The sequence below is a fragment of the Nelumbo lutea genome, chromosome 7 (assembly GCF_056320005.1).
Source record: "Nelumbo lutea isolate HS-2025 chromosome 7, American lotus-T2T, whole genome shotgun sequence".
NCBI classification, from domain to species: Eukaryota; Viridiplantae; Streptophyta; class Magnoliopsida; order Proteales; family Nelumbonaceae; genus Nelumbo; species Nelumbo lutea.
In genome coordinates, this window is record NC_142690.1 from 59,754,976 (window position 1) to 59,781,238 (window position 26,263).

General features: G+C 41.2%; 1 protein-coding gene across 18 annotated transcripts in view; it reads left to right on the forward strand.

The window, feature by feature from the left end:
• Positions 1-26,263, forward strand: part of LOC148846605 (translocator assembly/maintenance protein) — a 66,256-nt gene that overhangs the window by 10,735 nt on the left and 29,258 nt on the right. For 14 of the 18 annotated variants that reach the window (XM_088954878.1, XM_088954877.1, XM_088954897.1 and 11 more), the window contains 3 exons: positions 2,224-2,316; positions 5,225-5,329; positions 5,398-5,475. In XM_088954878.1, the coding sequence (XP_088811004.1) occupies positions 2,224-2,316; positions 5,225-5,329; positions 5,398-5,475 (276 nt within the window). The remainder of the gene's footprint in view (positions 1-2,223; positions 2,317-5,224; positions 5,330-5,397; positions 5,476-26,263) is intronic. The other 4 variants (XM_088954889.1, XM_088954888.1, XM_088954893.1 and 1 more) reach the window with 1 other exon arrangement.

The window sequence follows — 26,263 nt, forward strand, 5'->3', positions numbered from 1 at the left end:
CTCTCCACCAGTTTATTAATATTTACCTTCCCATTTTGTATTATTTCCTCAGCTTCGTGATCCTTTTGTAGATGTTCTTTATCTTTCTCTCTGTTCCTTTCCCCAATCGCTGGTCCTTCACCTTCTCCCCCTTGTTCCCCTCCTTCTAATCTCTGTGAAGAGTCTTTAGGTCTTCTTTTTCTATTGTAAACTTTATTTCGTCTTCTACCCCCTTTCTCCTCCTCTCTCAGAGGTCTCTTCGCTGAAGCTTTCTCCCTTATCCCTCCTGTTTCTTTTCCTTCTTCCCCTTCCTCTCTGATTGGAGTTTCTAGCACCAGAATGCTTGGCACTCCAGGCTGACTTACCTCTTCAATTCTGGACGATGATACCAGGATGCTTGAATTGACACTCCCATACTCTCTTTCTTTCCTTCCTTCTAATTCCTTCTCTGTATTCTCTATAGGACTCGAGTCCTAGTTGACCAGGAGACGCTCCCCCTCCTGAATGTGCAGCTTCCCCGATGTCCCTGACTCTTCTTCCTCTTCTACTCGAGATTTTTTTTCCTTAATACTCTCTTGGAGTGGAGTTCCCTTCTTTCAGCTTGTTGGGTGAATCTTTTTTGGTGTTCTGGCTGTCTGGCTCTTTACTTCTTTCTGACTCCACCGACTTCTCTTCTATATCTGTTCTATGCACCTCTTCTTCCACTGCTGAGCTTGTCGTTCTTCTTTTGTCCACCTCGCTGCCTAGAATCTTAAACTTTCTTCCCTTCTCATGCTTGGTCACCACCCAGGTCCAATTTCCGCTTTCTTCTTCCTTGTGCTCAGTTTTATCTTGTTTCCTGGATCTCAAGCGTTCAAAACTGGATTTCTTCGAACATAGGCCCGTTCTTCCTTTTTTACCCCTCTTGTTCTCCTTTCCTTTCTTCCTGTTCCCTCTTTTAAAGTTTACCGCTAACCTATTAAAGCGGTAACCTTTTTTAACACTTACCTCCCTAACCCCGGTTGGTGACGGTTTCTTTCCCCAGCGAATTCCTCCCTCTTTATCGCTGTCTCCTACTTGCCTGGGCTCAATAACCTTCAAGTGTCCCTTATGCTGAACTGCCCACCTTACTCTTGCCTTCCACGTGCCTCCTTCTTCTTAATGATGCTGCCACCTCATCATCATCTTCTTCTTCCCTTCTCTTCGTCTCCTTTGGCCTCTTCATCTCCTCTCCTGTTTCTGCACTCTTCCTCTCTCCTTCCTCCTCCGCTTGATCTTCTTCCTCTCTCCTCCCCTTGTCCTGGGTCGTCTTCGCCCCTTGACGCCTCTCAGCTCTACAGTAAGTACCATCCACTCCTTCTACAAACAATCTCAGATTGTACCATTCACCTGCAAAACCCAAGCACAACCTCTTTGGGATGTTAGAAATGTTTTCGACTTCAACCAGTATCCTTGTCATGTCCATTTTTTCCCAAGTCCTATTTCTTCCGTCCATTCTAATGAATCTTCCGCATGCAGTAGCTAATTCCTCGAATGTATTGATACACCATGCATGTAGTGGGATCCCTACAATGTCTATCCATACTGCTCCCTTCCACCTACCTTCTACCAGTTCTCTAGCCGCCGCCAACCATCTATCCAGCCTCAGATCGAAATCTCTTACTTTTTTTTTTCTCTTCCTCTAAAACCTGTTCAGCAAATTGGCTACTGTGAAACATTACCAGTAAGAGCTCTGCGTGCAGTTTCCGTATTCCCAAAACCTTTTATCTTCCCCATTCTAGCTTCGCCCAACTCTCGAAGTCCTTTATTTCCACTTCTCTCCCTTCTACTCTACCGACCAAGCTTGCTCGAAGGACGTTCAATCTCTCCTCCAACTTCCCTGACTTTCTTACCTCAACTACTACCTCCATCTAGTCAGAGATCAGATATATTCAAGGTCGTATTATAAATGGTTTTCCCATCCATTGACGCTACAACTAGTGCCACTTTGTGGAATTTTATGCTGTATCCTTTTATAGTTCCTATTCGAGCATTAATAAGATGCTTATTATTATTTATCAAAAGAAAAGTCCATCAATATCAAAGTTACAAACCACGTTGGTGAGTAACTTTTGTTCTTCTAATAGTTTGCTATTTAGACATACTTTTGTTGCATTAAAAATGAATTCATTTTTTCTTTGTCATGACCAGTTTTTTTCTACTTCTTTGCTTGTGATGAATTTAACTAGAGCTTAACATGTTCTTTCTTATTGAAAACTTTGCTAGATGATCAAATATGGGGTTGTCAGAATGCATGATTTGGTTCAGGATATATTGAATTGGGAGAGGTTTTATTTCAGTGGTCGTCTGCAAAAACCTGTATGCATTCCTCACTGTTAATTCTTTTTTTTTTTTTTAGTTTCTCTAGTTTGACATGTATGTCCGCACCTTAAATTACTTTCTAACACAAACTTGACTTATTGGTAATTTGCATTTAAAGTTTTATGTTTCCCATTTAAATAGCTTGGTATCATTCAGTGGGATGTTTCACTTTAGTCGTTTCTTTTTCTTGTTTTGATTTGATTATCAAGATCTCCCTAAAACCACATACATAGTTTTCATGCATGCATGCATACTACTACACTCTGTGCAATTGATGGACACAAGGTTTTGACCCAGTTTTATATTCATGTGAAGAATTGATGGAATAACAGATACACTCTTCATCAGCATGATACACCTCTGCCGATACACAGAGGTGTATTGATACTTTGAAGCATGTGTATATCCAATCCCCTTTTTTATGTCTTGTCAGATCTTGGACACATTTGTTTGCAATTAGATTTTGGTTTGTAATTTGTTTACCTTGGACATACAGACCCTTGATTTTGAGAGGAAGTGCCTGTTTTAGATGATCTGCTCCCCCCCATAGTTAGTGTTATGCAACTTCATTCTTCTTAATACTAGATATATTTCAGAAAAAAGAAACAAGAAAAACAAAATGACATCATCCTTCTCCTTCTTCTTCTTCCTCCTCCTCTTAAGGAGGCTTTACACCTCCATGTTTTGAAACATTGATATACACTACTCACCAAGCTTATTGGCCTAAAATCTCTAGAATCAAGGGCTTCTATCTTTTTGGTAGGGTGCAAGTCAGGTACCCAATTTCAAGATTTTACACTGCATTGTGCTAGGGCTTCCGGGCTGGGTCCATTCAAATCTTTATAAAATCTTGACCCAAACCTGTCCATGTTGCAACCCTACTTTTTGGGGATTAAAGTAATAAGAGTGGCATTCATTCTTGCGCTGATTTTGCCTCTTATATAGAATTCTTGAAAAGCATTCATGGTGAAGCGGAAAACGGTTGGGATGCAAAACTAACCTCCAATGCAGCTCCATACTCCCCTTGGAAGGCAATCTTTGAGGTACTACCAACCTTTCTTAACTTTATCCGCTTTGATGTTGGGTGTGGCAATAAAGTGTTATTCTGGGAAGACCTATGGGTAGGGGATGTGCCCTTTAGTGTTAAGTTCCCTGACCTCTACTCCTTGTCAAACCTTAAGAATGAATTTGTTGCTCGGGTTGGTATGCTCTCAGACTTGGGTTTTTCGTGGGACTTTGGCTTCAGAAGGGGTCTAAGGGATAATGGCTGGGCTTCCCTATTGCTCTTGATCTCAACCTTGGAGAAGGTCCACTTAGACCAAAATATAGCTACAGTAGAATCTGGTCCCCAGTCTTTGACGGCTTATTCTCTTGTGCCTCTTTCTTTACTATGCTCACTCATTCTGAAATATGGGGGGGGGTGAATTTCCTAGTGAGAGAAATCTGGTGCAAACTGATCCCTCCTAAAGTATAAGCCTTCTGTTGGGAAGTGTTCCTAGGGAAGGTAAACACTTGTGTTGTGCTACAGAAAAGAAAGCCAAACAACTGTCTTTCTCCTCAAGTTGTGTTCTTTGTAAGGCTTGTGGTGAAACCCTACCCTTTTACTCTTGTCATGCTCTTTTGTTTCTTGTACTTGGGAATTTGTTGTTTCTCTTTTTGGATGCAGATGGGCTCCTCCACAGGATGTAGTAAATCTCTTCAACCCTACTTTCCTAAGGCAACAGAAAAAAAAGAGGAAAGTGTTTATGGAACAGCAAGAGCTGCTGTGGTGTGGAATATATGTGAGGAAAGAAACCAAAGAATTTTCTTTGAGAAAAGAAATCAAAGGAGGAAGTCATTGAAGCCATAAAAATTAGAGCTGCACATTGGGTGATGGCCATGGACCTATTCAAGAACTTCTCTACAAATGACATTCTAAGGAACTGGACTGAAATGACACAAACAGATGTACCCAAAGAAATGGTGGTGAGAGTGGAGTGGAAGCCACCTGCATTAAATAAACTAAAACTAAACTCTGATGGGAGTTCCTTTGGCAACCTGGGAAGGGCAGATATAGGGGGGTGTTATGAGAAATCATCAGGGGGAAGTTGTGGTACTTTTCTCAGGACCAATAGGTATTGGTGAGTGGTGACTCGATTGACTCTCCTACAAGTCTTAAAGCTGGCTGAGCAGATTGGAGTAACAGATTTAGAAATTGAAGGAGACTCACTACTGGTCATTTCTTGGGCAAAGCAGATCACTACTGCACCTTGGAAGCTCAACTTTATCTATAGGGAAATTGACATACTTGGAAGCTCCCTAGCAAAATAGGGAGCAAATAGACCTACTTTGTTCTGGGCAGAGCTGTAATTGTTTTGTATTTGTTTGTAGCTTGGGTGAATGCACTGCTGAAACCTAACTCTTGTAATTTAATTTTATCTCTGATTTTAATAAAAGTCTTATTTGCTAATCCAAAAAGAAAAAAGAAATCCTGAAAAAAAACTCTAGAAATTCATCTTTCACTATTTACCAACAGGCTTGGAAGAAAGCCATTATACAACCATCCAGAGGCGGTGCTTTAGATCTTTCAATAGAAAATACAACAATTTTTATTCTTTTCTCGAGATTTGATTCTCTAAGATTTTGGCCATTTTCCCTTGCCAATAAAGTCCTATATATGTCTTGGGTAGGTGAGGTGTACCATAGATAATTTTGAAATGATCCAAAACATGATTTGGCTATGTTGTCGACACAGTTTTTTACATGATACCATCATCATTTTTATTCTCTCTTATTGGTTCTGCTATTGATTGTAGCCTGTCATTTAAGGATCTGAATATTGTATCTGTATCTTATCCTTTATCCTCCACAAGCTTGATTTTAATAGTCCCAAACTCACAATGTTGAGTTCCTCCCACTATTCCAGGTTCATATGTTAGTGGACAATCTGGACATACGAAATGTAAACTCAGTTAACTTGAAGGCTGCAATGTCTGCTGCACTCCTTCTTTTGCCAACTAAGTTTACTGAGGTTTGCTTCTTCATCACTTTCCAGTCACTCTATATTGCTAGAATGATGTTATATTTCCATTCACACAGGTTGAGCTGTATGCTAGAATATGTAGCCTCTCATACATGGGTGACTTGCGCATGCTATTTGCAGAAGACAGAAACAAGGTGAGGCTGGTTATAACTTACAAAGGTGTTTTGCAATAAATTACTGGCTTTATATCTTATTGCCCATAATACCACACACACACACACACACACACACATATATGTATATATATATATATATATATATAGAGAGAGAGAGAGAGAGAGAGAGAGAGAGAGAGAGAGAGAGAGAGAGAGAGAGAGAATGGCAGATATAGGAATAGTGCTCCAAACTCATTTTCCTTGTGGAAGATTCTTGGGTCATTTTGACATTTTTGCTAAATGACTCAACTAGCATACCTGCATATATACAATAGGCTGGTGGCTGGTCTGTCCTCAGAATTAAGTCAGCTGTTCGATCCTTCTTGTTTTGTGTGGCCTACAAAAAAAGGAAAAACGATGTGGAGATGCATTAGAGCAGCAGCCTTGTGGACAATTTGGGAAGAAAGGAATGCTAGGGTGTTCAAAGAAAAGGAAAGAAGCTTACAAACTGTCGAGGATTGTATACTGACTAGAGCCATTCATTGGCTAAGAACTTCGGACTTCTTTCATACGTTTTCCTTTGATGACATTTGGAGTAACTGGAAGGCGGTAGCCACTAGTCATACGAGGAGGGACAAGGTAGCTGCAGTGTGGAAGCCTCTGCCCGAAGGTTGGGCAAAGCTGAATTTTGATGGTAGTAGCCAAGGAAACCCAGGCCCTTCGGGGATAGGAGGGGTGCTGAGAGATAGAGAGCATCATCCTAGCTTTGTTTTCAGGCTCTGTGGGAATAGGAGACTCAAATAGAGCAGAGATCTTAGCGGCTGTACAAGGCATCCAGATTGCTGAACAGTTAGGAGTTCAACACTTGATAGTTGAAGGAGACTCTAAAATTGTTGTGCGATGGCTGACAAAGCCAGCTTCAGCTATGTAGTGATATAGAGGTTTATTGAGGAAAGTCAATTGGCTCACAAGAAATATGACAGTTACCTCTCTTTGGGTAGAAATATCAGCAAATTCCTTAGCGGATGGACTAGCTAAGCAAGGGGTTTTAAGGGATCATTTGTTTTGGGCTGCTATGTAATTTTATTTCTGCTTATCCGGTTCTTAATTGATGTAATACTTTGTTAGAAGAGGTAACAGCTCTTGCCTCTTCATGGGTTTTCTGTATTGCCTTATATTCTGTTTTAATAAATTATTTTCATTCATAAAAAAAAGGCTTTTACTCAAGGGAGGAAAAAAACCTGATTCCATGGCTAATCCCAGCTAGTATCCTTAAGAAACAAGTCCAACCTGTACAAAAGGTTGGGTTTGGCTAAGCTGGGCTCAGATTGGGCACATCCAAGTTACATTCCTAGCATCTTGCCCCAATGGGGCCATTTTATGGAAAATACTACCATTTTGTTGAAATTTTTATGTATTTTGCTTTTATTCCTCTTAAACACTCTAATATTAATATTGAAACTCATAGGTTGCAGCCACAAAAATAGGAGAGAAATAGTTTGCAGCAAGAAAACTAAAAGTGAAGATGCAGAAAAGAAAACAAATTTCAATGGTGTATCTGCCTATTTAAAATTTTTCTAGATTAGTTTTATGTGCTAATGGCCGATCTACACGTTCTATGCTGAACTCCAGATTTGAAAAATGTTTTAGCTTGTATGATCTAGTCAAGCCAAAGATGTCCTCTAATAGAAATAATACATCACACTGCTCCCCTTTCTATTGCCTATATAGCATTCAAGTTTGGATCTATTGGGCTCCAGTTAGAGTTGAAAAACAGCCTTTCGAAGTATGGGACTGTGTAAGATTAGATGAGAAACCAGAAAAGGCAAACAGCTGAAAAGATTGGTGAAGATGGAGAGAGAGAGCTAGCGGCAAGGAGGGTTAGAGGATGAGAGGTTCGAACTAATCTCCCCCTCTAACACTCTAATACAATTTTATTAAGTTAATTCTTGAATAATTACAAGAGAGGCCCTTGGTTGGGCAAGAAATTACAAAAACACAGCATAGAAGAGGATGGGCCCAGAATAAGGCCCATTACAGAAAAGAACATAAATATAACATAGAATAACAGCCTATGGGCCTTTCGGCCCATCTTCTCTACACTCCCCCTCAAGCTGAGCATAGATGTTAATCATGCCTAGCTTGCCAGTGCCATGCTGAAGCCTTGCCTTGGGAATGCCCTTGGTGAGAAAATCTGCCAATTCTCCTTCAGAAGTGATGAAGGGAAGACACACTTCATCCGAAGAGACTCTTTCTCGAATAAAGTGTCTATCAACTTCAATATGCTTAGTTCTATCATTTTGTACTGGGTTGTGGGCAATGTTAATGGCGGCCTGATTATCACAGTACAACATCATTGGCTTGTCATACTCAATCCCAGGTTCCTCCATCAATGACCTTAGCCACAACAGTTCAGAGACTCCATGTGCCATGGCCCTGTATTCTGTTTTTGTTAAGGATCGAGCCACAACTGATTGTTTCTTGCTCCTCCAAGAGACAACATTACCAGCCACCAAACTGCAATACCCTGAAGTAGATCTTCTGTCATCAATATTTCCAGTCCAGTCAGCATCAGTATAGGCTTCAAGTTTCATATGACCATGCTTGGTAAACAGAATTCCTTTTCCTGGAGAGCCTTTCAAATAACACAAAATTCGTTCTGCGGCTGCCATATGAGTATCTCGGGGAGCATGCATGAACTGGCTAATACAACTGACAGCATATGCATTATCTGGCCGAGTCATGCACAGGTACAGGAGTTTCCCAAGAAGTCTCTGAAAGACCCCTTTGTCTTCCAACACAGTTCCATCTAAAGAAGAAAGTTTGTTACTCATATCAATAGGAGTTGCGGCTAGTCTAGCACCCATCTTCCCAGTTTCAGAAAGCAAGTCAAGGACATACTTCCTTTGGGAGATAAGGATCCCATCCTTGGATCTAGCAACTTCTATGCCAAGTATCTCAACTCCCCCAGGTCCTTAATCTTAAATTCTGTACGAAGGAAAGACTTAAGAGCACGAATTCTTGAAGCATCATTACCAGTCACAACAATATCATCAACATACACAATGAGATATACTATCAGAGATCCACTTTTCTTCACAAAAAGAGTATAATCAGACTATGTTTGAGCATAGCCGAATTTAACAAGTGTTGCTCTAAATCTTTCAAACCATGCTCTAGGAGACTGTTTGAGGCCATAAAGGGACTTCTTCAATTTGCATACCTTTCCTTGCATATCACTTCCGTACATTCTTGGAGGGAGAGACATATAAACCTCCTCATGTAAGTCACCATTCAGAAATGCATTCTTTACATCCAATTGATAAAGGGGCCAGTCAAAGTGAGTTGCTAGAGATAAGAAAATTCTCACAGATGTCATCTTAGCAACATGTGCAAAGGTCTCCAGATAGTCAATCCTATACGTCTGTGTGTAGTCTTTTGCAACTAGCTTGGCCTTGTACCTCTCAATAGTCCCATCAGCCCGATATTTATTGGTAAAAACCCACTTGTGTAGGGCATCTACCACTTTCCAAGTATCATTCTTGTGTAGGGCATCCATTTCAGATTTCATGGCATCTCTCCATTCTGGAATCTCAATAGCTTTTGACACAGACTTGGGAATAGGATTAGAAGCAACTGAAGAGAGATAAGAAAAGTATGAAGGAGAAAGCAGGCCATAAGAAATGTGTTTTGAAATGTAGTGTGCAGTGCACTTCTGTTTTCCTTTCCAAAGGGGTTGAAACAACACCTGTTGTCTTATCTGTGATTGGAAGTGCACGAGGCTCACTTGTTGGAAGGGAAACAACCTGCTCATTCCTGGATCTTTGCTTTTGATACACCTTAGGATTGTGGGTAGGACGAGGAGGTAAAGAGATAGGAACACTAGGACAAGGAGAATGGAGTGACTGATCCTCCCTTGATTCATTTGGAGAGGACACAGGCTCATCATGAGACTCAACTGGGACAGGGAGAGGAAGAACAAACACTTGTGACAAACTCTCCCCACAATGTCCTTCCTGAGAGGAACCATAAAAAGGAGAAAATTCATCAAAGGTAACACCCATTGAGACATATTGAGTGCCAGCCTTTGGATCAAAACAATAGTAACCCTTCTGTGTAGGGGAATAACCAAGGAAGATACACTTGTGGGCTTTTGGTTCAAATTTACGTCTCTGGGCACTTGGAATGTGTACATAACAGGTGCAGCCAAATACATGAAGAGGAATAAGAAAGAGGTCATTGTCTAGATGAAGAAGACTGAAGGGGGATTTAAACCCTAGAACCCTGGATGGCATACGGTTTATGAGGTAGGTAGCAGTGAGAATAGCATCACCCCAAAATCTTGTAGGAACATGTGAGGCAAACAAAAGGCTCATTGCAACTTCAACAATATGTCTATTTTTCCTTTCAATAACTCCATTCTGTTCAGGGGTTCTAACACAGGAACTTTGATGAATAACCTCCATGTCAAAGAGATATAAGGATAGTTATTCTCAAAATATTCTTTTGCATTGTCAGATTTGAAAATTTTAATCCTGGTATCAAACTGGGTTAAAACATATTCATGAAATTGCCTCACATTTCTTGGAACTTTATCACGGAATTTCATTAGGAATATCCAAGTGAATCGAGAAAAATCATCAATAAACATATTCATGAAATTGCCTCACATGTCTTGGAACTTTATCACGGGATTTCATTAGGAATATCCAAGTGAATCGAGAAAAATCATCAATAAACAGGATGAAGTATCTGTAGGCCCCCATAAAGGATAAGTGGTAAGGCCCCCACACATCAGAGTGCACAATATTAAAAGGAAAAGAAGATCTTTTATTGCTCAAAGGGTAATAGTTTCTACGCTGTTTTGATAACTGACATGATTCACAATTAAGACTGGACACACTGATTCCCTTGAACAATTCAGAGAATAGATGACTTAAAGCAGAAAAAGGCAAATGACCCAAACGACAATGACTCAACATAATTCGTCTGGAAGACTCTAAAGAGGTAGAACCAAAAGCAACATTCCTAGGATGATCAAGGCATTATGCAGGAGTATCGAGAAAGTATATTCCATTCGCTTCATGGCCACTCCCAATCACTTTCCGAGACTCCAGATCCTGAAAAACATAGTGGGAAAGAAAGAAGGTTACACAACAATTTAATGACTTGGTTAAGCTACTTATAGATAACAAATTTGTATTTAATCTAGATACATGAAGAGTGGAAGGTAGGAGTAAGGAGTCTGTAGCCTTGACGGTTCCCTTGCCAGAAATAGAGGCAAGAGAGTCATCGGCTAAGATGATTTTATCACAACCAGGGAGCAAATTATATGAAACAAAGAAAGTAGAAATGTTGGTCATGTGATCAGAAGCACCTGAGTCGATGATCCAAGGAGTCTTAAGATTACCTGAGGTGGTTGCATGATTAGCAGAGGTTGTTATACCTGAGTGAGCAAATGCAGAGGTGGATGGACTTCCTGAAGGGTTGGAAGATGAAGTTACGCCTTCAAGATGACTGATCATCTTTCCAAATTTTTCATACTCAACTTTCATGGCTGCCAACTGTGCACAGGCAGACTCAACTTTAGTATTTGTACCAGTGGCTACATTTGCACTCCCTGTCTTTTCTTTATCATGTTTCTTCTGGAATCAAACAGGAATAAGATCGGAATGTAATTTCTAGCACTTGTCTTTAGTGTGCTTTGGCTTCTTGCAATATTCACATACAACCTCCTTCTTTCTAGAGCCACTAGGAGCCCCTACAACTCCTTTGGGTTTAACCCCCATCTTTGCAAAGTGATCACTAGTGCCAACCCCTTGAACTTGTACCTGTTTTCTGCTTTCTTCACTACTGACCAAAGCATATGCTTGTGATAATGAGACACTTTCCTTGGATAAAATATTTTGTTTTGTGATGTCATATTTAGGGTTTAGTCCAGTTAGGAACTCAAAACCCCTATTTCTTTCAACTAATTTCCTATAGGTTTCTGCATCATTGGAAGTGTCCCAAGTCACAACCTCTATTAGATCAATTTCTTGCCATAGAGATTTCAAGGTTGAGAAGTATACCGCAAGAGAATTCCCCCCCTTTCTTAAATTCTTCACATCACTCCTCAGTTTATAGGCTCTGGCTACATTTAGTTTTTGGGAGTAGGTTTCTGCAACACTATCCCAGATTTCCTTAGCTGAGTTCATCCATAGATAATGTTGACTAATCTGTGGCTGCATTGAATTCACGAGCCACCCAATAACGGTGTGATTCTCTTGCATCCATTTCTCATAAGAGGGATCATCCTCTGGGGGAGCCTTCTTGCTTCCGGAGATAAACCCCCACTTTCCTCTACTGCAAATATAAATTTTCACAGATTGTGACCATGCCAGATAGTTGGTTCCATCCAGTTTAACCGTGGTCACAGTCAACAAAGAATCAGTTGGGGTTCCCAAAGCATGTCCATATTCAGCAACATTCTTACTCTCAATATCTGAGGAGTCCATCATGTCAAAATTCAATTAGGGTTTCGGTCAACTTCTACTAGTGTACTGATTGTTGATGAACTCAGATTGGGTTAAATTGGCAACAAAACACAACAACTCACAAGGCTAGTTCAGACCTGACAGCCGTGAGAACCAAGCTCGGTGGCAGCTCTTTCAAGAAGAAGAGGGCCTGATTCATCCTTCAAGAGATAACCAGCAGACCTCCAAACATTGTGTACCCGATTGGAGTAACTTCCTAGTTAGGGATTCCAGGTTCCCAACAATAGGTGCCCTAAAGAGAGCAAAACACAATCCACAGTAATTAAAGGGGCCTTTTTACGAACACTATGTATGCAGCAGTGAACACCCTACTGTCACCAAGTAAGAACCACTTCAGGAGCAGTCCATATAGGTCCAAGAAGCAACTGAACTGAAGTAGGAACTCGCGCCACTAAGTCCAAAAAGTTGAGAAACCAACCCAAAAATCTCTGAGTTAAATCAGGTTGACCACAGCTGAACAGCTGAACAGATTTAGAGGGGTTTCGAACACTCTAACAGTCCCCCCAAATCAGAAATAAAACCCAGAATTAACTGAAGCAACTTACAGTTTTATCAATCTCTGATTCGAGCTCCAAATCAGGTCGAACAATCCTTCTCTCTGATTCTTCCTTCTCCAAGCGATTAGAGTCTTGGGCACCCTCCAATGACCTCCAAGAATCAGGCGAATGAGTCTAAACTTCCAGCCCTAGAACACCCTCATGCAGTCGGCTGGACTTTACCCACATGAGAGCCACACCAAGCTCAGGCCTGCTCTGATACCAAGTTGAAAAACAGCCCTTCGAAGTATGGGACTGTGTAAGATTAGATGAAAAATCAGAAATGGAAAACAACTGAAAAGATTGGTGAAGATGGAGAGAGAGAGCTGGCGACAAGGAGGGTTAGAGGATGAGAGGTTCGAACTAATCTCCCCCTCTAACACTCTAATACAATTTTATTAAGTTAATTATTGAATAATTACAAGAGAGGCCCTTGGTTGGGCAAGAAATTACAAAAACACAGCATAGAAGAGGATGGGCCCAAAATAAGGTCCATTACAGAAAAGAACATAAATATAACATAGAATAACAGCCTATGGGCCTTTCGGCCCATCTTCTCTACAGTTAGGGTAGATTGAATTGCACTCTATTGGGACTCCTTAATAAATCGACTCTGAAAACGTTTATTATAGATAAATATTTGTGTATAATATTTATCCTACTTCAAAAACTCTTTCAAAGCAAAATACTAGAATACTCGAGTGGACCTAAGAGTCACTGCCTAATTAGAACACTTCAGGAAAATCCCTAGGACACTATTCTTGAGAGTTGTAGTGTTACAGGGACTCTCCCTATATTCATTCTAGAGTCATTTAAAACCAGAATACTAGAGACCTAATGCAACTAGGATTCCTCCCAACGAACATTAGTTTAACCAAGGGTGCCAATACTTATTTCAGTGTTACCTAGGGACTTATGTAGGAAAGTCCTACCCTCGTTAAGGTTCTTTTGCTGGAGTCCTAGTCCAACTAGGATGGTGTTTGATAAAATTGAAGTCTAATATCTGGAAAGCAGAAAAAGCTCTTTTTATTAGATCTAATATTGGAAAACAACAAATTAGCTTGGCCAAGCAATGGCTAACTGAGCTGTTCAAAAGTTTCTCAGCTGAGGATATCCTGAGAGGTTGGTCAGCAGTGGCTAACTCTTCAGCTGCAAAAAATGTGGTTCAACCCCTTTGGACACCTGCAACACAACAAAGAATAAAATTGAATTTCGATGGAAGCTCTTTGGGAAACCCAGGGCCCTCTGAAGTTGGGTGAATTTTCAGGGATGGGGAAGGCAGAATGCAAGCACTTTATTCTGGTTCAATAGGCATGGGAGACTCCTTAAGGACTGAAGTTATGTCTCTACTTCAAGGTTTGAGATTGGCCAAACAATGGGGATATCAAAACCTTGAGGTGGAGGGAGATTATAAACTTCTAATAGGGTGGCTGCAGGCACGAAACTTGGGTGGATGGACACTTAGACAACAGATGAGGGAAATAATTTGCCTAGCAAGAGAAGTGGGAGTGATCTTCAAATGGGTAAGGAGATCAGCAAATTCTGTGACTGATAACTTGGCAAACCAGGGGACTCACAGGGAAAGCTTGTTTTGAGCTATATTGTAAGATTTGAGTTTTGTATGGGGTCAACAGTCATGCTATGAGTGGTTGACACTTTTGTATCCAACTTTATATTAATGAAAGCTATCGTTTCCAATAAAAAATAACAAATTAGCTTGGCTTTTCAGAGTCTTTGTAATACTAAAAAAAGGAGGGCATTTTAGTTATTATGAGCCAGTTGAAACACATTCCACGCTTGGGCCACCTCTCTCCAAATCGGACCTGTTATCACTTTTCAGAGTTATGGTTCAGATGTTAACACAAATGAGATCCAATCTCTAAAGAGCAAGTTTTTTAGATATCAAACCTCATTTCAACATTATTGAACGCCATCTTAGCTTCGTGACAACAACACTCTCCTTTTATCTAAGGGTGTAGATTCCTTGTTGGACACTTCTAGACCCATATAATCAGTCTCTGCTATCCACAACTAGAACCGTTTAGTGAATAGTGATCTTACCCATGGTATATTAAGGTGTCGTTTGGTAAGTCATTTTAGGAAGATCTTCTGTCAACTTAGATGGCCAAATGATTTAATGAGCTTTTGGGGTCTTGTCTTTAAAGATTTGGACTGTTTGGTAAGATATCCTAGTGGAGGTGGAAGGGGACTCAAAAGTAATCATTTCTTGGGCAAGATGTAACAAAAATATTCCTTAGACTCTTGTTATAATTCAGGTCTGCCTTAGAGTTCGGCCTGACTGAGTTCAGTTATGTAGAAGAAGAAAAAGTGATAAAAAAAGAGAGAAATAGAGAAAGAGAGAAGAGAGAATTCTGGTTCGAACTGAAAGAGTCAACTTGACTTCTCCCAATCGGCCAATAAGTATTTATATTATTATTAAAACATAACTGAAAAGACCTATGTGCTCTTACTTAAGTTAAGAGCACATGTTTCAACACAACATTACAGATCAGCAACATCAATCAAGGTATAAAGATAGAAATACCCCTACGCTAACACTCCCCCTCAAGCTGGGAGTATATTATATACTCACCAGCTTGTTACATATGTAGTCCACTCTTCCCCGACTCAAGCCTTTTGTAAATAAGTCAGCCCACTGATTTCCTGTATTAACATGTATAGTGTCTAGTTCTCCATTCAGCACCTTCTCTCTCACAAAGTGACAGTCAACCTCAATGTGCTTGGTTCTTTCATGAAACACTGGATTAGAGGAGATATGAACTGCAGCCTGATTATCACAATAGAGCTTCATTGGAGTGTTAATGTTGTACCCTACTTCCTGTAGAATGCTCCTTAGCCACACTAATTCACAAGCGGTATGCGCCATAGCCCTATATTCTGCTTCTGCATTGCTTCTTGCCACAACTGTCTGCTTCTTACTTTTCCATGTCACTAGGTTACCTCCCAGAAACGTGCAATAGCCTGTAGTAGATCGCCTATCAGACATAGAACCAGCCCAATCAGCATCAGAATACCCTTCTATTTCAAGTTTTCCCCCACTCTTGTATATCAAACTGGGACCCGGGGCCCCCTTTAGATACTTCACAATTCTCAGAACCGCATTCCAATGAGGAGTCAGAGGTTTTTGCATGAATTGGCTTATCACACTAACTGTAAATGAGATGTCTGGTCTGGTAATGGTTAGGTAGTTTAGTTTGCCCACAAGTCGTCGGTATCTGCCAGGGTCTTCAAACACTTCACCCATATCACTACTTAGCTTGGTATTTGTGTCCATGGGTGTTTCAGCTGGTTTGGCACCCAACAAGCCTGTTTCTTCCAGCAAATCAAGCACATACTTCCTCTGGCACAGGTTAATCCCATACTTGGATCTCGCTACCTCTATCCCCAAGAAGTATTTCAGTTTACCTAGATCCTTTGTCTAAAAGTGATCCTACAGATAAGTGTTCAGCCTGTCAATACCAATGTTATCATTCCCAGTAATAACAATATCATCTACATACACCACCAACAGTATTTTTCCTTCCGGAGAGTCATGACTAAATACAAAATGGTCAACTTTGCACTGTTTCATGCCAAACTTCTTTACCACCTCACTGAACCTACCAAACCATGCTCGAGGAGACTGTTTAAGCCCATATATAGCCTTCCTTAGTCTGCACACCTTACCATCCTCCCCCTGAGCAACAAACCTTGGAGGTTGCTCCATGTAGACCTCCTCGAGTAAGTCACCATGCCAAAAGGCATTCTTGATATCAAGCTGATATAGTGGCTACTCATACATGGCTGCAAGAGAGATGACAACACGAACTGACCCTATCTTAGTAATCGGTGAGAAGGTCTCTGTGTAGTCAATGCCATAGGTTTGGGAGTACCCTTTTGCAACTAATCACGCTTTCAAGCGTTCAACACTACCATAAGGCAGATACTTAACCGTATAAACCCACTTACAACCAACAACTTGCTTCCCAGGAGGAAGAGCAGTGAGGTTCCAAGTATGATTATGATGAAAGGCTGAGAGTTCTTCCATGGCACGACACCACCCTGGAGAGGCAAGGGCTTCCTGGACATCTTTAGGAACAATAACTGATGATAACAAGGTAACAAGCTAGCGATAGGAAGCGGAAAGATGAGTAAGAGAAACATAATTAGAAATGGGATGAAGGGTGCAAGTACGTTTACCTTTCCGCAAAGCAATGGGTAGATCAATCTCAGATGCTAAGTGGTGGTCTGGTGTCGGATCCGTCGACGGAGATGTAGCTGGAGGAGTAGTAGCTGGTGCACGTGGGCGATGTGTATACACATGATGGATAGGTGGGCGTTCAACAGGTGGTGGCACCGGAGGCAAGGATTTGGTCACGACTGGAACAAAGGGAGGAGGATTGACAACGGGATGTGGAAGAGGAGGAGGTGATGAGGAGGAAGAAGCATCACCAGACCCCAAAAAAAACGGAGTAGACTCAAAGAAACTGACATCAACACACACAAAGGACCATCGAGAACTAGGATGGTAACACCTATACCCTTTCTGGTTCCGATAATAGCCAAGGAAGATGCACTTGAAAGAACGGGCATCAAACTTGTCGTTCCCGGGATCCAGATTATGGACAAAACAGACACACCCAAAAACTCTCAGCGTAAGAGGAAACAGAGACAAAGTGGGAAACAAGACCTGAAACAGAGACTGACCATCAAGGATGAACGTGGGCATCCGATTAATCAGAAAACAAGAGGTAAGCACTGCATCACTCCAAAAAGGTTTGGGAACATGCATGTGATGCATTAGGGATCTTGCTGTTTCAAGGAGATGGCGATTCTTTCTCTTAGCCACCCCGTTTTGTTGTGGGGTGTAGGTACACGAGGTCTGATGTATAATGTCGTGTTGGTCCAGGTATTCCTGAAATGATGAGGATAAATATTGGCGGCCATTATCAGAACGAAAAACTTTGATGTGGGTACCAAATTGGTTACGAATTTCAGCATAAAATTTTTGAAAAATGGTAAACAATTCACTTCTTTCTTTCATTAAATAGAGCCACGTCTTCCTTGAAAAATCATCCACAAAAATGACAAAATATCTGTATCCATTATATGACATTACTTTATAAGGACCCCAAACATCTGAATGAACTAAAGAAAAAGGACTCGACACACAGTTATCAACCCTAGAACTAAAGGGAATACGATGGTGTTTCCCAAACTGACATGACTCACAATCCAAAACAGAAAGCTGACTCAAGGACAAAACCAAGGACTTCAAGACTTTGAGCGACAGATGACCAAATCGGCAGTGCCACTGGAGAGGAGAAAGAGATGACTCGAGAGCTGTTGAAGTTCTACCACCACCACCGTCAAGATAATATAGTCCACCTGCTTCATGCTCTCCACCAATCTTCATCCCCGTCTTGAGATCTTGAAAGACACACATAGAAGGATAAAAGGTAATGGAGCAGTTAAGTGATTTGGTCATCTTACTAACAGACATAAGGTTAAAAGGCAATTTAGGAACATATAGAACTGATGAGAGGGATACAGGATCTAGGTCAACGTTACCAACACCACAAATTGAGAATGTGGAACCATCAGTAAGGGTAACAGATTGTGATGTTGAGCAATGAGATAAGGAGGAAAACACACCTGGAGTTCCAGTCATGTGATCGGAGGCTCCAGAGTCAATGATCCAGGGATTGGGTGTAGATGCCAGACAAGCCATACCTGAGTGAGCAAAAGTCGTTGTGTTCTGCTATGATTGGATAAACCTCTCATATTCATCACGGGGAACACTCACCATCTCTTTCATGGGACCATCTGTGGATGTAGGAGGCAATTGGTCAGATGAATGATTCTCCTGTCTAAAGCTAGAACTTGAGTCACCGGTCGCGGCATGATTGGCCTAGGTTGAGGGGGGACCATGTAAATCATAACAATAGTTGATGGTATGTCCATCCATACCACAATGAGTGCACTTTCTCGGGCCTGAGCTATGTCCTCTACCACGGGCTCCCCCTGAATCTCTGCTCCCAGTACGACCACCACCACGATTATAAGTAGACCCACCATTGCCACTTCGGCCATATGCAGAACCACTACCAACACTATGTCCAGACTGATCTCCTCGAGTTCCACCTCTACCACCATGGCCTCTCGATGCAGCAAAGGCAGATCTATCTGAGATATTAGACTTCTCAGTAGATCCGATAGAAATCCTCCGAAGTTGAGCAAATACCTCTTCTAGGGACGGAAGAGCTGATCCCCCTAATATCTGAGCCCGTACTGGTTCATATTCAGGCTTTAGTCCCACCAAAAATCTAGTCACATCAAGCTGCTCTCTTTGTTGTTGCTGAATCTTGACATCAGAAGTGAGAGGATGATAGACATTCAATTCATTACATATGTTCCTCATGTTGGCATAGTACTCTTCAAGACTCTGATTGCCCTGTTGCAGATTAAAGTACTCTTGATAAAGCTGATAAACTCTGGTTGTATTGTCCTGCCCCGAATACAATTTCTTTGCATGGTCCCACACATCTTTGGCAGTATCAAGGAACATGAAGTTCACACTAATCCCAGGTTCCATATTGTTCCACATCCATGTGATGATCTGAGCATCCTCTTGCTCCCAATCTTCATACTCATGAGAGACAGAGGAGGGTTTTTCCTCTCTGATGTGTTTTACCTTCTTCTTTGCCTTCAAAAAGACTTCAACGGATTTAGCCCGAGGCACACAATTCTCTCCATTTAACTTAATGGAGGTCATCTGAACATTCAAGTAGTCTGTAGGCACCATCACACTAGGTTTATAATCCTTATGTCTCCCATTATGTTATCACCAATTCTGACTGAGATCTGCACACTACACACCACTAGGTCACACTTGTCACACTGATTGCAGCACTAATTGTTGCTGGAATCTGTGCTCTTTACACCACAAACCCTACTCCTACAACTACCTGAAATCTCACCACTATATGATCATATCTCTTCTTTCAAAAATGCACAAAGAAACCAGCATAAACCCTAGTACTTACTGCCGAAACCCTAGCAAATGGTCTGAAACACACCTCCTATTTAATCCATAACAGATATCATGCATTGAAATCCCTTACCTTATCGTTGAAGTAACACCCATGCGAGCAGGAGAGCAGTCCACACACAACAGCCGCTTCACACACAACAGCCACACACAGTTCGGCCCTCTATTCTTCCTCTACTAGGAGAGGGCGATCTCAGAAATCACAACAACCGACCACATACGACCTGATTGGAGGCATAGAGACCCCCAAGGGAAGAGGGCGATCACTCCTTTTCAGCCCTTTCCCTTATCTCCAATCGAGCACAGAAAAAAAAAAGAAGAAAACCCTAGATAGGGTGCGCAGAGAATGAACCCTAGGCAAGTAGAAATCTAGGCAGATTTAACCTAGCTCTGATACCATGTTATAATTCAGGTCTGCCTTAGAGTTCGGCCTGACTGAGTTCAGTTATGTAGAAGAAGAAAAAGTGATAAAGAAAGAGAGAAAGAGAGAAAGAGAGAAGAGAGAATTCTGGTTTGAATTGAAAGAGTCAACTTGACTTATCCCAGTCGGCCAGTAAGTATTTATATTATTATTAAAACATAATGGAAAAGACCTATGTGCCCTTACTTAAGTTAAGAGCACATGTTTCAACACAACATTACAGATCAGCAACATCAATCAAGGTATAAAGACAGAAATACCCCTACGCTAACAACTCTCAATAATGCTTATTAGGAAGTAGAAAGGACTGCAAGAGATCTGAGTGCTGAATTCAAATGGGTTAGGAATGCAAATGGGCTAGCTGACTCTCTTGCTAAACAAGGGGTAGAAAGGGTGCAATTGTTCTGGGCATCTTTGTAACATAGTATTGGTATTGGGACTGATTTCATGGTCATCAAATTAAACTTCTACTGTTTTTCACATATTATTCATATAATCAAAATTTTACAAATAAAGGCATTTCGGCCAATATGTATTGTATTGGCGACTCTCTGATGGGTCCAAACTATTTCAGGGGGTAGGTGGGCCTTAACCCCCCCTCCCCCGAACTTGTTTGGGAAAAAAACTTGAAAAAAAAGCAGCTAAAGATACAGATTGATTTGCCCCATCCGGTGTATCGGCCTGTAAATTAAGGTACCGCTTTTGAAAGAAAATCAAAAGAATACTTAATATACAGGAATACAGAAATCCAATGCTGAAAAAAAAGTTGAAAAGCCTATCAACACATTTGGTTGGAGTGTCATGTTATTAATATGAATGTTATAGTCTTGTAAGTTGAAGTCCCACATGGGCTAAAATGTTTAAACTATAAGCATCATAAGTACAATCTACAATACACAAAATTACCAATGCAACATTAATTTCAAGGGTTATTCATCAAAATGTAGAAACAAGCCAGTTGAGGCACACATGGGTTTTGGTGATGGGCCATGCCTATGAGTCTAGAATCTAGATGTGCCTGAGGCTTGCCTCTTTAAGCAATGCCTAAAAATCATTTACTTCTTATTATAAAATGAAAAAATGTTATCAATCAAAAAAATGAAAAAGTCTTGTGAGCTGGCTGGATAGTAGAAGTTCAGGATTGTTATCAGTCTTGAACCCTAATGGATTTCAGGTTCGAAAATAAGAAGAAAGGTAAAGAGAAAAGAGGAGGAAGAGGGAGGAGAAGCAGTAGAACACAAGAGTTGAAAAGGAGTAGAAGCTTAATGTTCTGCTGCCGCCACTTTAATTAATATTTATATGTTATGCACATTACATGGAAAGGATAGATCTGCCCTTAGTCTTTACAGAACAAATAGAGCAACATAAGACTGAAATAAATAACAATTGAAACAACTAAATGACCAATAGCTAACCCTAGGAAGAGTAGAAGACCTTCTACCCTACGGACACAGTGGGACCATAGCTGTGGGGCCCACATCAGTGTTCTCTACACTCCCCCTCAAGTTGGGAATAAATGTTTATCATTCCCAACTTGGATAGATCCACCTCTAGCTTCTTCCGTGGTACAACTTTGGTGAGGATATCTGCCAGCCGCATATTGGAGGTGATGTATGGGAGACACACTTCTTGTGATGAGACCCTCTCTCATACAAAGTGTCGATCAACTTCAATATGTTTAGTTCTGTCTTGCTGCACCGGGTTGTGTGCTATATTAATAGCTGCTTGATTATCACAATACAGCATCAGGGGCTTCTCATACTCAATACCCAACTCCTCAAGTAGTGATCTCAGCCAAAGAATTTCATCCACTTTGTTAGCCATTGACCTATACTCAGCTTCAACAATCGGGAGACAACACTCTGTTTCTTAATCCTCCAAGAGACCAGGTTACCTCCCACAAGAGCACAATATCCAGAGGTGGACCTTCTGTTGTCAACACTCCCAGCCCAATCGACATCCGTATAGACTTCCACCTTCATGTGGTCATTGTTCTTGAATAGTATACCTCTACCCGGGCATCTCTTCAAGTATGCTAGTATTCTTGATGCTGCTAGAAGTTGTGTGGTTCTAAGAGAATGCATGTACTGATTGACAACACTAACTGCATAACTGATATCTCGTCGAGTGAGGCATAGATATAGGAGCTTTCCCACTAACTATTGGAACATAACTTTGTCTTCAAACAGCTCCCCACTCTCTACACTAATCCTGTGGTTCTTTTCAATGGGTGTATCTGCAGGTTTCACACCCAGCTTTCCAGTTTCAGCCAACAGATTTAGAACATATTTCCTCTGAGAGACAAAGATCCCCTGTTTAGATCTAGCAACCTCAATACCCAAAAAGTACCGTTGTGCACCTAAATCTTTCACCTCAAACTCTTGATGAAGGAGCTGTTTGAGGGACTCAATCTCATGGCTATCATTTCCTGTCACCATAATATCATCAACATATACTACAAGTAGTGTCAGTGAGGACTCCACCCTCTTGATGAACAGTGTATAATCTGACTAGGGCTGTACATAACCGAACTTCCCAAGGGCTAGTCTGAATCTGTTGAACCAAGCTCTAGGTGATTGTTTCAAACCATACAATGCCTTATTGAGCCGACAGACCTTCTTACCTGCCTCTGTATCATAGAATCCAGGAGGCAACTGCATGTAAACCTCTTCCTACAAGTCCCCATTCAGGAAGGCATTTTTAACATCCATTTGGTACAAAGGCCAAGTGTGGCTTGCTGTAAGAGATAATAGAACCTGAATGGTGGTCATCTTGGCTACCGGGGCAAATGTCTCCAAATAATCTATACCATAAGTCTGAGTGAACCCTTTTGCAACTAGCCATGCTTTGTACCTCTCAATGGAACCATCCACATTGTGCTTCACAGTAAATACCCATCTGCATCCAACTGGTTTCTTCCTTTGGGCAAGTCAACTAGCTCCCAGGTATTATTTTTCAACAGGGCATCCATTTCAACTTGCATTGCACCTCTCCACTCCGGGATTGATAGGGTTTCTTGCATTCTTGGAATAGGGACATTAGCAACGGAAGTGAGATATGACCTGTAGGAGGGAGATAGGCGATCATAGGACAAAAATTGGGAGATGCAGTGGGCTGTAGATGTAGTGCAATGCCGTTTTCCTTTATGGATGGCAATGGGAAGGTCAGGGTCATCTGCAGGGGGTGAGGTAGCAACAATGGAAGAAGTCTCTGTGGGCCCTGGACTGTAATATCTGGACTTGGAGCTGCAAAAGAGGTTGGAGCTGACCGGGACTGCTGATGACCGGGATCAACTTGCCTACATCGCCTGTGATAGACTCTCAACTCCCGATCCCACTGACCACCCTCGCTACTGCAGCCCTCATCACCCACTGGAATAGGTAAAGGTACAGCCCCAAAAATATTAACCCTGCCCTCGCTGCACTCCCCTTGTAGAAAAGGACCCAAATCTCCACGCTCACTACTCTCCCTTGGAAGGTTCTGCCACATCTCCCAAGAGATACCCTACTTTGCCCCTTCCCCCAATAGCCATCATGGCTGATTGGGCCCATTCCAAATAGTTTGATCCATCAAACCTTATGGTTGTAATCTGAAAACCTGTCTCAGAACTACTGTTCCCAAAACTGCCTTCTGCCTGATTCTTAAACTCCATTTCGGTCAAGAACCAGAAGTCTCAAAATTAGGGTTACTACAGTCAAAACAACACTTGGACTATCAACCACAATCACAAAATCAGTATAGAACCAATCTATACTCACAGTACATGTGCATGAAACTGGTATAAAACTGATCTGAAATCACTAACCACACACAACAGCAACAGTCCGGACTGTTTTCACCCTCTTAGAAGAGTTCGAAACCTCAACAGAAAACTGAAAAACAGTTTGAAGAACAATCTGATATGCTGAAGCCAAATTGGGGCTTTTAATCAGTCCTAAAAGCAAATTCTCAGCCATACACTTCAGACAGTACCGTACGGATAAGGTTTGTAGTAGGGTTAATATAAAACCCTAAATTTGATTAATGTTGAGAGAACTATTAGGGTTTGCCGCGGGGTTAAGACAAAACCCTAGAGAATAGAAAGATAAAACCCTAGAGTGGTTCGGTCGCCCTTGCTAGATAGGTCCAACCTATCTTCTCTGATAGTACTTCTCTTAGAAAATAAAAGACTTACAATAGGATGTTGTTCGCTGCCTTCCAAGGTTACCCGAACCCTAGCCTTCTCTGATTCTTCCTGATCACCAACTCGCTACGACTGTGGCAATTCTTCAAACAGTTGCTAATCCTCTGGAGATCTCCAAGAACCAGTCAATGAACTCTACTTTCTCAGCTTCCAGCCTTAGATGGTTCTCATGTGGTCGGCTGGACTAGACTCACATGAGAAACTCTAGCTCTGATACCAAGTAGAAGTTCAAGACTGTTATCAGTCTTGAACCCTAATGGATTTCAGGTTCGAAAATAAGAATAAAGGTAAAGAGAAAAGAGGAGGAAGAAGGAGGAGAAGCAGTAGAACACAAGAGTTGAAAAGGAGGAGTAGAAGCTTAATGTTCTGCCACCGCCACTTTAATTAAGGAGGATATGTAATTTAGATTGTGGGGACAAAATGTAAATAAAAGATACATCATATATTAGCCACATGGAACATGCACTGCATGTGCAATCAGGGGGGATAGAGAAAGAGGGAGAACTTTGTTGTAGATATTGAGAATAGAGCGGGAGATACAGAGAGGTGGATGACAATTGGAAATAAGAAAAACAAGGGTTGTAATTGGAAAGTGAATGTTTGAGTCTCAATGGTATAGTTTTTTGATAGATGGAAACTCTCTTTTATATAAGGCAATAGATATAAATCATAAAATTTTACGTAATATCTATATAAGGTATATATAATATGTAATATTCTGGGCAGTTCGGCCTTCCTAGCTAGGCTTGTTTCAGTCACACTAACCCATATCCTGTGGTTTCCTTTGTTTCTGAATCAGTAGGCATCTCCTATACATTTTAGCACAAACAGAAAGTTGTAATAGATACCTGGGACAAAAAGCCTCTTGGAGAGGATATACAAAGCCAAGGTAGTGGTGGTAAGACAACTTAAATGAGAAGGGTGAAGAAGTGGTTTTGTTTATTTTAAGCATGGTATGCAATATCAGCATGATATGACAAAACTTCCCATAAATCTCCCCATTTTGTTAGGCAGAAATATGAAAATTTCTGATAATCTTTATTTTCCTATTGTTTTTGATATTTTGTCATAATGTTGGAAATATTTGAGATTTTATTGATAGTGTTTCGACTGCTGCTACAGTAGTCCAAACGGGAAGAAGAAGAAGAAGAAGAAGAAGAAGAGAAGGGTCAGTCGAAAATCTGATGGTTAACCCATCCAGTCGACCTCCTTAATCTATATTAGATTCTAATAATGTTTACAAAGACAGGAATGCCCTTACTTAAGTGTGGGGCAGAGTAACTCTACTAACACTGCCACAAAAGCAAGTTACTTAATAAATAGAAGAACTACCCCTATTCGGCACATCTTAACACTCCCCCTCAAACTGGAGAATATATGTCCTATAATCCCAGCTTGTTACATAGATAGTTCACTTTCCCTGAGCTTAGAACTTTTGTAAACAAATCTGCCCACTGGTCATTGGAGCTCACATGTTCTGTATTTATCTCTCCGGCAAGAACCTTCTCTCTCACAAAGTGGCAATCAACCTCTATGTGCTTTGTTCTCTCATGAAAGATAGGATTGGATGAGATATGGAGTGCAGTTTGGTTGTCACAGTACAATTTCATAGGTTTATCCATGTGAAACCCAATTTCTAGTAGGAGATTCCTCAGCCACACTAATTTACAGGTAGTGTGAGCCATGGCCCTATATTCGGCTTCAGCACTGCTTTTGGCTACAACCGTCTGCTTTTTACTCTTCCATGTCATAAGATTTCCTCCCAGAAATGTGCAATAGCCTATAGTAGATCTTCTGTCACTCACTGAGCCTGCCCAGTCTGCATCTGTATACCCAACTACTTCAAGTTTTCCTCCTAGTTTATACAGTAGCCCATGGCCTGGAGCTCCTTTCGGATACCTCACAATTCTAAGGACTGCATCCCAGTGAGGTATATGAGGGTTCTGCATGAATTGGCTCACCACACTGACTGCAAAGGAGATGTCGGGTCTCGTGTTAGTCAGATAGTTCAGCTTTCCCACTATTCGTCTATACCTTCCAGGATCTTCAAATACTTCTCCTGTATCACTGCTCAACTTAACATTTGGTTCCATAGGGGTC